This window comes from Mandrillus leucophaeus, unplaced genomic scaffold, assembly GCF_000951045.1.
Source record: "Mandrillus leucophaeus isolate KB7577 unplaced genomic scaffold, Mleu.le_1.0 Scaffold719, whole genome shotgun sequence".
NCBI classification, from domain to species: Eukaryota; Metazoa; Chordata; class Mammalia; order Primates; family Cercopithecidae; genus Mandrillus; species Mandrillus leucophaeus.
This window is the reverse complement of record NW_012107797.1, coordinates 1,534,527-1,547,030: the sequence shown is the minus strand read 5'-3', so window position 1 is coordinate 1,547,030 and position 12,504 is coordinate 1,534,527. Positions and strand designations below refer to the sequence as shown.

The 12,504-nt window shown below is 37.7% G+C and overlaps 1 protein-coding gene across 2 annotated transcripts in view; it reads left to right on the top strand.

Annotated features, from left to right (window-relative positions):
- TARSL2 (threonyl-tRNA synthetase-like 2) overlaps positions 1-12,504 on the top strand; it is an 85,535-nt gene that overhangs the window by 27,471 nt on the left and 45,560 nt on the right. For both annotated transcript variants that reach the window (XM_011965264.1, XM_011965263.1), the window contains 2 exons: positions 7,374-7,540; positions 9,208-9,370. In XM_011965264.1, coding sequence (XP_011820654.1) covers positions 7,374-7,540; positions 9,208-9,370 — 330 coding nt within the window. The remainder of the gene's footprint in view (positions 1-7,373; positions 7,541-9,207; positions 9,371-12,504) is intronic.

Below are 12,504 nucleotides of genomic sequence, written 5' to 3'. Positions count from 1 at the left end.
GGATTACAGGCATGAGCAACTGCGCCTGGCCTTTTTTTTTTTTTTCTCTTTTCTGAGACGGAGTTTTGCCCTTGTCGCCCAGGCTGGAGTGCCATGGCATGATCTCAACTCACGGCAGCCTCCGCCTCCCAGGTTCAAGCAATTCTCCTGCCTCAGCCTCCCGAGTAGCTGGGATTATAGGCATGCACCACCACGCCCAGCTAATATTTTTGTATTTTTAGTAGAGATGGGGTTTCTCCATGTTGGTCGGGCTGGTCTCAAACTCCCAACCTCAGGTGATCCACCCGCCTCAGCCTCCCAAAGTGTTGGGATTACAGACGTGAGCCACCACACCTGGCCCCCACTTCTAATTATCCCAAGAGAAATAAAAACATACACCCACATCTACACAGAGACTTGTATTTGGATGTTCATAGAAGTGTTATTTATAATAGCACAAAACCTGAAACAACCCCAAATTCAACTTGTGAAAGGATAAACACAATGTCTTAAGTCCGTGCTGTGAAATACTACTCAGCATTTAAAAGCAGTGAGATACTGATATACACATGAAGGAGGAACCTCAAAAGCATTGTACTAAGCCAAAGAAGACAGTCAGAGAATACACAAGGCACCATCCCATTATATGACATTTCAGAAATGCCAAAACTGTAGTGACAGAAAGACGATCAGGAGTCCAGTGGGTGGGGAGAGGGGATTGACTCCAAAGGGTCAGGAGGGAACTTCTTGGAGTGTAGAAATGTTCCATATCTTGATTGTGGCAGAAGTTGCATGACTGTATACATTTGTCAAAAGTCACTGAATTGTACACTTAAAATTGGTGAATTTTATGGCATGTAAATTATACCTCAATAAAGCCATTTTGTGGTAAAATACACATAATATAAAAATTTACCATTTTAACTATTTTTAAGTGTGCAATTCATTCTCACTAAGTGCATTCATGTTATTATGCAACCATCATGGTCCATCTCCAGAACTCTTTTCATCTTGCAAATCTGAAACTCTCCAGGACTTTGTCATCATTCTACACTTAATCTCTGTACCCACTAAACACTAACTTCCATGCCTGCCCCCCCAGCCTCTGGTAACCACCATTCTAGTTTTTGTCGCTACGAAATTGACTATTTATAGGTGTCACATATAAATGGATTCATAGGCTATTTGACCTTTTGTAATAAAACTATTTTTTTTAAGTCTACTTTGGTATTGACATAGGCAAGCCAGCTTTCTTAACATTAGTGTTTGCATGATACATCTTTTCCTATCCTTTTATTTTCTGCCTCTGTTTCTATATTTAAAGTATGTTGCTGGAGAAAAGAATACTGTTGGGTCTTAATTTTTTTCAGTCTATCTGCCTGTGTGTTTTTTCCTCTCTGCCCTCCTCCATGTGCCTCAAGGTCCTCCCTGAGGTTCCAGTTGGTTCTGTTGTCACCAGCCAGTAGAGGGTGTGCTTGTGGGACAGACTCTCAGTCACAGCTGGGCTGTCTCAGGGGCTGTGGTCTGGTCCAATATCAGTAGCCTTTGGCTTGGTGCCGAGTCCTAGTCTAGTCAGTAGTAGCCAGAGTGCTGGGGAAACATGGTGTGCTGAGCACAGTGGAATATATGGCTGCATTCCACCAGGAAGCATCCTTTTCCTCAGAACTGAAACTACTGCTTTTCTGTGTAAGGGATGTAGGAGGCCAGGATAGGCTGGATGTGCACACCGTTCCCACTGAGGGAAATTCCACGATTTCTGAGTTTTTGACTTAGGTAAGATGACTTCCACTTAGGTTTAAGTAAAGGGAAGTGAACTTTTGTTTGTATATTGGTTACTGACTGTGTGGACAACTGATAGTGAATGAATAGATCTTTTTGTGACTCTCCTTGAATTTTTTTTTCTTGCATTCTGGAAAATATCTGTCAGCTGATTCTTTCTGTACCTGTCTTACCTTTTTTTAAAATTAAAATCTTTTAAAAAAAATTCTCATGCAGTAAAATTTACGCCTTTTTGATAACATGCAGAACTGTGTTATCACCTCAACAATCAAGATACAGAACAGTTCCATCACCCCTCAAAACTCCCTCATGCCACCCTTTTAAAATCAAACCCTCCCCCACCCCGATCTCAGGGAACTGCTGATTTTTTTTTTCTCCACCCCTAAAATATTGCCATATAAATGGAATCATAATTTTATAAAGCTTTAAACACTGCTTTCACCCAGCACAACATCCTTGAGATGCATCCAAGTTGAGTGTCCCCACGGGCCTCTGCTTTTATCCCTGGACAGTATTCCATCATATGAACATACCCCTGCTTCATATCCATCCCACAGTTGAGGGGCATTTGGGTTGTTTTCAGTTTTTGGCAATTATGAAAACTTCCGTTATCATTCATGTACTGTTTTTTGTATGAACATAGGTTTTCATTTTACTAGAGTAAATACCTAAGAGTGTGATTTCAGGGTCATATGGTGATAGGGTTTGGCTGTGTCGCCACCCAAATCTCACCTTGAATTGTAATAATCCCCAAGTATCAGGGGTGGGGCCAGGTAGAGATAATTGAATCATGGGGGTGGTTTCCCCCATACTGTTCTCGTGGTAGTGAATAAGTCTCTTGAGATCTGATGATTTTATAAAAGGGAGTTCCCCTGCACAAAGTCTTTTGGCTGCTGCCATTTAAGATGTGCCTTTGCTTCTCCTTTGCCTTCCACCATGATTGTGAGGCTTCCCCAGCCATGCTGAACTGTGAGTCCATTAAACCTCTTTCCTTCATAAATTACCGAGTCGTGGGTATGTCTTTATTAGCAGTGTGAGAATAGATATAGTAAATTTAAGTTTATAAGAAAATGCCAAACTGTTTTCCAAAATGACTACTGTTTTGCATTCCCACCAGCTATATATGAGGGTTGCTTTTGTAAAGCTCGTCTCAGTCACACCTTTTGCATTTCCTGGAATCTACCTGACTTGTTGCATGTCTTGAAACCGTGGAGTGGGGAGGGGAGTTTTTTCTCTTGTTATTATATTAATAACCCACTTGGGGATTTTTTGCTTCCTCTTCACACAACCTTAGATTCAGTGGATTTCTTTACCAAGCTTGTCTTTGTGAACATGGCAGGCCTGAAAACATTCAGCTCTTCTGCAGGGAAAGTCCTGAAAGATGCACTTCAAGGGTTTAACTGAAGAGAGTCTAGTGAAGGAAATATTTATGGAGGTAAGGGCCTGGCTAAGGTAACTAACAAGCAATGATAGATCACCCAGGGATTACCAACAGCAAGAATCCCTTCCCCTCCATCACTAGGCCTGCAGAAGTGTGGAAATAGAGTAGTAATACCAGAACCCACAGAGAGCTTGAAGCCATGGAGGAGAGGCCACTCAACAGAAGCTGTAACTGTAGAATGCAGCCAGAGCCTGAATAAACCCACAGCAGGGAAGAACCACGGAGGGGAAAGAAATATCCAGACCTCTCTCTTCCACTGCTCTCTGAATCCTTTTGAACTTACCATTGGTCAAACCCAATCAGAAACCATACAGAAAGTATATTAGCATGTCAGGATTTTCCAGAAAAACAGAACCAACAGGAGATATAAGAAGAAATTTATTATGAGGAATTGGCTTGTGTGATTATGGAGGCCAAGAAATCCCATGATCTAGGGGTCCAAGAAAGTTGGAGATGTAATTCTAGCCTGAGTGCAGAGGCCTAAGAACCAGGGGAGCTGATGAATCTAAAAAAAGGAGAGAGCTCAGGTTCGTACACAGAGGATTAAACAGTGCTTACCATGGTCAGGGGCTGGGAGAAGATATGGGGAGACGTAGATCAAAGGATACAAAATAGCAGATATCTAGGATCAACAGGGTTTGAGATCTCATGTAGAACATGAGGACTAAAGTTAACAAAATTATATTTTATCAGGGAGTTTTGTTAGATTTTAACTGCTCTTGTCACACACACAAAAAAGGTAACCCTTTTACTATTTGTGTCCTATAATATCATGTTGTGAACCTCAAATATATGTAACAAAATTTATTGAAAATTTAAAAGGCTGGGCATACTGGGTCAAGCTTATAATCTCAGCACTGTGGGAGGCTGATGGGGGTGGATCGCCTGAAGCCAGGAGTTCGAGACCAGCCTGGCCAACATGGTGAAACGCTGTCTCTACTAAAAATACTAAAATTAGCCAGGCGAGGTGGTGCACATTTGTGATCTCAGCTACTCATGAGGCTGAGGCAGGAGAATTGCTTGAACCCAGGAGGGAGAGGTTGCAGTGAGCCAAGATTGCACCTCTGCTCTCCAGCCTGAGAGACAGAGCAACACTTCGTTTCAAAAAAAAAAAAAAAAAAAAAAAAAAGATAAATGCTGAGGTAATATTTCTACTTATAAGATTGGTACCCATCAGCCGGGCGCAGTGGCTCATGCCTGTAATCCCAGCACTTTGGGAAGACGAGGCAGGCAGATCACGAGGTCAGGAGATCAAGACTATCTGGCTAACACGGTGAAATCCTGTCTCTACTAAAAATACAAAAAAATTAGCTGGGCATGGTGGTGGGTGCCTGTTGTCCCAGCTAATCAGGAGGCTGAGGCAGGAGAATGGTGTGAACCCAGGAGGTGGAGCTTGTAGTGAGCTGAGATCGTGCCACTGCACTCCAGCCTGGGTGACAGAGCGAGACTCCATCTCAGAAAAAAAAAAAAAAGATTGGTACCCATTAAATAATTTTCATTGCTGAAGGAAACGTGAGGAAACACTTATCATATACTTATGGAGAAAGTTTAAATTGCTACTAAAGCAATCTGGTAATAAATATTAATGTGGAAAAAATGCACACTCCTAGCAATATTCTTGGAGAGGAATCTAAAATATACAATTAAAATCACATAGAAAACTTTACTGAAGAATAGTTTGTAGTATTCAAAACTGAAAAGTCTAATGTTTTGCAATCGTAGAAGGGTTAAATACTTTATGATATGTCCACACAATAAAGCACTATGCAGTTACTACAAAAATATATCTATGCATACTAATTTGAAGGGGGGTTCAGTATACCTTACCATTGAAAACTAGAAGTTACAGAGTAAATGTGTAGTGTATCCTTTTTTTATATATAGATAAAAGCAAAAAACAACAAAATCCTGTATGTGTGTTTTGTGTTTGCACAGTCATGTAGAAGAGGGTTGAAATACAGTAACACCAAACCATTAGCATTATCTCAGGGCAGTAAAGGGTAGAATGAGAGAAAAATGTTAAGGTTTTCTTTGTACACCTTATTTTTTTTTTTTCACATGAAGCATAACTTAAGCATATCGTATTATACTATTGTGTTTAAAATAAAAGTGTATCTTTTGTAAAATAATAATCACAGCAAATAAACCTTTTGTGGAGCCAATAGGAGTCAGCTTTGGGGGACACAGTGCAGGGCAGAGAAGGAAGGAAAATGGGCCAAGATGAGGCGAGACAGACAGTGGCAAATGGAGAATAACCAGCCCGACTCATCCCCTATGCCTCTCAGCACATTCTTACCTTTTGCTTGGAGGACATTGAGGACATTGGTTTCCTCCCACAAACTCCCTTCAGCCAATGTATCATCATCATGTGATGTCATTTCAATTTCACCTAAATCTGAATTGTGACATTGGCCACCATGAGTGCCCTTCATGTAAGAATGCAAGGAAAAGACGTAACTAAATGTAACTGTTTCAGCCCTAGCCTCTGTAGATGGACACTAGGGCCAAACTGATACATCAGAGTCTTCTTTTTCCATCACTCATTCCATGTTTGCCTTATCCTGGCGGCACCCCAGATGGGCAGTGTTTTATTTGGTGGGTGCATTAGTTTCCTAGGGTATTATAACAAAATACCATAAACTAGGTGACTTAAAACAACGGAAATTTATTGTCTCCCAGTTTTGGAGGCCAGAAGTGTGAAATCAAGGTGTTGACGAGGCTATGTTCCCTCTAAAATCCGTGGGGGAATCCTTCCTTGCCTTCTAGCTATTGGTGGTTACAAGTCATCTTTAGTGTTCCTTGACTTGTTGAAGCATCATTCCCATCCTCTGTCTTCATGTGATGTTCTCCCTGTGTGTCTTCACATTGTCTTCCCCTTGTGTGCATCTGTCTGTGTGTCCAGACTTCTCCTTTTTATAAAGAGACCAGCCATATTGTATTAGAATCTACCCTAATGATCTCATTTTAATTTAATTACCTCTATAAAGACCCTACTTCCAAATAAGGACACATGCTGAAGTACTGGTCTCAAATTCCTGACCTCAGGTGATCCGCTCACCTCAGCGTCCCAAAGTGTTGGGATTACAGGCGTGAGCCACCACACCCTACCCGTTAACGTTTTCTAATTTAGTAAAAACAAAGAGTAGGTAAAGCAGCTCACTGAATGGCTGAGACCCAAGCTGTCTACCATGGACTGCCAAGATGCCCTGCTGAAGAATGACAGATAACATTCCTTTCAGTTATATAAAACCATTGTTAGTAATCTTAAAATGTTATGTTTTATGTTTTTTTTAGCTGTGAAAAGTTTTTAAAATGTGCTCAAAGTATATATGGCATTCTAGATTTGTGCCAGATGTCCATTAAGTGATTTACAAATGTTGAGAATCTAAGTATTCTCAGAATTCTTACTTATTCAGGTTTTTGTGTTCATCCAAATTAAAATTGTCATGCAAAGGGTCCCTATCAAATACTGTCAAAACAATTTGACCTAACTGACATTTATAAAACAACAGCAGAATATGCATTTTTGGAAAGTGTACATAAAATATTTACCCAACAAAGATGACCTAATTGTTTTGTTTTTAAAGAAAGTTTAAATAAAATTAAATCTTTGCTTGGGAAAAAACTCTCTTCTCCTGTCTCCAGTGATTCAATTAGGGAAGCTATTAATAGGTAGGGAGGGAGAGAGGCCAGCTCACAACTTAATAGATATCAGCTGCTTAAATCGTTATACACTAAAATTCTTATTTTTGTTTAAAACTAAATAAATCAAAATTATAACATGCAACATGGCATTCAGGCTTATTAAATTATGAATTTTTTCTGCTTCTTAAAAGGAAAAAACCTGTTTATCTAGAAGGACTTTGGAATTTATAGTTACAGTGAGTTTCTATATATACTGTATTTCAATTACTACTTTTCAAAGAACTAAAACATTGTATACTATATACTGTTATATGCTATAAAATAAATATACTCAATAGAAATTATACTGAGCATATGTAAATCTTTCTTTCAAGATCCAGAAACCACCACACCTAAAACTGAGGGTACATTAATCATGAATTAATATAGAACATGAGCCCAATTTGAAAATATTTGCTCATAGTGTTACTTTGCATGGAATTGTGATCTGTCCTAGCAGATTTTAATGTTGAATGCATGTATCTTGAAGGAGGAATATCACAAACGTGACTTCATGGAGGTGCTCTCTCCCAACATGTACAACAGTAAACTCTGGGAAGCCTCGGGCCACTGGCAGCATTACAGCGAGAACATGTTTACCTTTGAGATTGAAAAGGACACTTTTGCCCTCAAACCCATGAATTGTCCAGGTCACTGGTGAGTATTAAAAGTGAAGCAGACCTTTTCATGAGAGCACATAGCACACTTCGTCACAGTTAGCTTTTAATATTATTATTTTGCTTTGTGGAATGAAAGAATCCCTTTAATCTGAAGAGTGGTGATAACTAATTTTTACTAAGTTGTTTCATTCTAGAGAATGGATTTACTTTTGAAAATATATTTGATCTTTGGCAGGTATGGAATGTTAGCTGGTAACCATTGCATTTTTTGTGCCAATTAAAGGGTAATGTTATGTGTCAATTTTATAAGTTTTGTAATATTTGTCTTATAGTAATGCACTTCAAATGTTCATATTTGCAGAATATTTAGTTCTTTCATACTGTTTGGGTGGATTATAACAAGATCAATGAGGTCATAATCAATGGGTTTTTGGATTTCACTGATTCCAAGATACCATTTTTCTTCCGCATTTCAACATTTCTGAAGTTGAAATGCATCTTATAGTTGGTGGCATCTTAGCCTTGTGTCGTAATTTAATTAATAGGTTATTTTCTTTCTTTGTAGCACATAAAATAAAGATATATTTTACAATCAATGCTGTCTTTGATTCTATGAAAGACTAATTATCATAAAGTTGGTATGCAAATTCAACCTTGTAAGACAAACATATTTTACAACTGAAATTGAATAGGCATAATTGTCCACAAAAAGAATCCCAACAATCATAGTTTTTGTATTATCAACATACATAGTTTCAAGTAAATTTACACAGAAGATAATTATTAAAACCGATAACTGAACACTGAAGAAAGCTCTTTGCCCTTTTAAGTGAAGACAAGTAGAAATTTAACTTTATGATGATGTCATGTAAAAAATACATATAACTTTAATTTTAGGAATACTGGCATGTAAACATTCTGTACCTTCTCTTTCTAAGCAGAAGGTAGAAGCTACGCTAGTGTTTTGCATTGTAAAACACTTGCGTTAACAACTTCTTAACTCATTTTCTCAAAGGCATCCTTTAAAATTATAGCCTCACACTTTAGCTATAATGAAAGTAGAGAATTTAAGTTTGTCTTTTTACACCTCAGAATAAGGAAGCAAGACCACGATGGCTTAGAGGCAGTGGGATATGGAAGCCAGGAGTGCTTTCTGCAGGAGAGAAGTCTTTCATTCGACAGAGAACATAGCTGAGTGGTTTTTGTGCTTGGAGCTAGAAGTGCAGAGGTGATTAAGACACAAACCATTCCCTCATGGAGCTCATAAGCAGAGTGGGCAGGGCCATGCATGTAGACAATCTGTTATAAAAAGACCAGTGCCATAATGATGGCATGTTTGAGGTGTTCCAGGAGCCTGAGGAGAAACTGCCTAATCCTGTCTAGGGAAATGTCTAGGAGGGCTTCATTTAAGAAGTAGCCTTTGAAATGAATTAAACAGTAAATGGTGATTCACTGTATGGATGAGGGAAGGGAACAGCATTTCTGGGAAGAGATAATAGACGAGCTTCTTTCTTAGAGTGCTGCAGTGATGTAAATGCAAGGTTCACTAATTTCTGGAAGAAATGTTTTCTTTAACTTGGTGGTCTAAGAACTGGAATAAGGAGTTTATGAATTTTGAGGCTTAATTGTAATTTCTTTATATTTAGATAATTATTTAATCTTTCTGTGCCATGTAAAAGCTGTGTGTTTCTGCATCTTTTCTAGTCTAATGTTTGCCCATCGTCCACGATCTTGGAGGGAAATGCCTATGAGATTTGCTGATTTTGGAGTTCTGCATAGAAATGAACTGTCGGGGACTCTCAGCGGCTTGACCAGAGTCAGGCGCTTCCAGCAGGATGATGCTCACATCTTTTGCACAGTGGAGCAGGTAAACACTAACACAGAGTGAAGAGTGAAGCATGGTGGTCACAAATTCAGTGTGATGCCCTGAACACATCTTGTATTCTTTCAGAGTTACTGAAACATAGATGTTTGGTCTAGTCTCTGAGATCTCATTCAGCTCTAACCTGCTGTGATTCTCTAAATTAGGTCAACAGGTTAATCGTCTCTTGACATGAAATGTGTTACTTTTTCTTTGACTTCCTTCAGTGATTTTATTAACCTGAATTCCATTAAATGGAGTATTTTAAGGGATTTGATGGAATTCTGGATGTTTTGTTTTTCAATATTGCCTAGAACTTAAAATTTACTTTTTCAAGTTTTTGTGTTAATTCAAGTTAAAATTACCATGCAAAGGGTCACTGTCAAACAATTTGACCTAATTGATGTTTATATAACAGCAGGAGAATATACATTCTTTGGTTTTCATCTTGGATGGTTAATGTGCCAGTGTTGTATCCAATGTGCTTCATGTTGGATGGGTAATATGCTAATGTTGTACCAAGGTGTGAGGGAGGCACATCTTACAAGTGTGTACACCCAATCATCACGCTTAGGAACTACAAAAGGATCAGAGTGTTTGTTTTTTGAAATTGTACATAGAATATTTACTAAGATAGACCATATTCTGGACCATAAAACGAGTCTCAATAAGTTGAAAGGGATTCAATTAAAACAAAATGTTTAATTAACCCAAATGTTTAACCCTAATCCTGACTGAGCACAATAGAATTAAAAATAGATAACACAAAATCCCAAAGGAAAATTAGATAATTTTATGTAACAAATGAAATAAAACACATCAAAATTTGTGGGATGCCATTTAAGTGGTATTTAGAGGGATGTTTACAGCAGTGAATACCTGCATTAGAAAAGAAAAATCAATGACTTAGTTTTTACTTAAGATAGAAAAAGAAGAACAAATTACACCCAATGTAATGGAAGCAAAAGAAAGAAAATAAGAAGGAGCAGAGCAGAAATCACTGAAATAGAAAAAGAAAATGAAGAATATAAAACAAAAGCTGGTTGTCTGAGAAGTCAGACTGATGAGGGGAAAAAGAGAAGGCACAAATAAAAATGTCAGGAATAAGACAGATATCATCACTACAGATTCTGTAGCTATTAAAAAGATAAGGCAGTTTTATGAATAACTTTATGCTAATACATTTGACAGCTTAGATGAAATGGATAAATCCTTGAAGGACACAAACTATTCAGCTTTACTCAAGAAGAAGTAGATCATCGAATAGCGCTGTGTCTACTACAGAAATTTGATTAATAGTTAAAAACCTTCCTACACAGAAAATTCCAGGCCAAGATGGTTTTACTGGTGAATTCTACCAAACATTAAAGAAGGAATAATACCAATCTGGAGATATTCTTCCAGAAAATTGAAGAGGAGGAGATCTTCACCACCTCATGAAGCTAATGAAGCTAATCTTGCACTGATAGAAAAATAAGACAAAGAAATTTTTTAAAAACTACTGAATATCTCAAAGAACTTAAACAACATTTTAGTCGTCAAATCTAGTAATTTTTTAAGAAGGACATGTTAATCAAATGGACTGAATCCCAGGAATGAAAAGTTAGTTTAACATTAGAAAATGAATCATTGTAATTCCCCACATTCACAAACTAAAAAAAAGAAAACAAAAAGACAAAAAACATATGATCTTCTCAGTAGATGCAGGAAAAAGTATTTGGCCAAATTGTACATCCATATCTGATAAAACTCTCAAAACTAGAAATGGAAGGGATCTTTCTTAACCTGATAAAAGGCCTCTATGAAAAACCTACAGTTCTCATACTTAGTAGTGAAAGTCTGAATGCTTTACTCTTAAAATCAGGAATTAGGTAAGGATTCTCTCATTACTTCTCTGATCATTGTACTGCAGGTACTTTCTGATGCAGTAAGTTAAGAAAGAGAAATAAAAAAACACCTAGATTGGAAAGAATTAAAACTCTTGTAAATGATATAATCTATGTAGAGATTAGATGGAATCTACAAAAAGCTATTAGAAGTAAGGTGAATTTAGAAAAATTGTAGTGTGGAATATCAATATATAAAAATCAATTGTATATGCATTTCACAACAATAAACCCTTAGAAATTGCAAATAAGAAACAATTTATAATAGCATCACAAAACATGATAATACTTTGGGATAAAACTGACAAATATGTTGCTGTGGACTGAGTTGTGACTCCCAAAATTTATATGTTGAAGTCCTAACCCCCAATGTGATGGTGTTTGGAAATGGGGCTTTTGGGAAGTAATTAGGTATAGATGAGATCATGAGGATGGAGCCCTCATGATAGGATTAGTGCCCTTTTAAGGAGATACCAGAGGCTTCCTTTTTGTCTCTGCCATGTGAGGACACAGTGAGAAGTCAGCCATCAGCAAACTGGGAAGAAAGCCCTCACCAAGGAATTGAATCAGCTGGCACATTGATCTTGGATCTCCCAGCCTGCAGAACTGTGAAGAATGAATTCTTCTTATTTAAGCCACACAGCCTATGGTTTTTCATTCTGGCAGCCCAAGCTGGTAATACATAGGTACACAACCTATACAGTGAAAACTTTAAGACATTGCTGAGATAAATTTAAAGAAGGCCTAAATACTGGCCTCATAAAATGAGTTAGGGAGGATTCCCTCTTTTTCTATTGATTGGAGTAGTTTCAGAAGGAATGATACCAGCTCCTCCTTTTACCTCTGGTAGAATTCAGCTGTGAATCCGTCTGGTCCTGGATTTTTTTGGTTGGTAGGATATTAATTATTGCTTCAATTTCAGAGCCTGTTATTGGTCTATTCAGAGATTCAATATTTTGTCCTGGTTCAGTCTTCGGAGGGTGTATGTGTCCATGAATTGATCTATTTCTTCTAGATTTTGTAGTTTATTTGTGAAGAGATGTTTATAGTATTCTCTGATGGTAGTTTGTATTTCTGTGGGATCAGTGGTGATATCCCTTTTATCATTTTTTATTGCATCTATTTGATTCTTCTCTTTTCTTCTTTATTAGTCTTGCTAGAGGTCTATCAATTTTGTTGATCTTTTCAGAAAACCAGCTCCTGGATTCATTGATTTTTTGAAGGGTTTTTTGTGTCTCTATCTCCTTCAGTTCT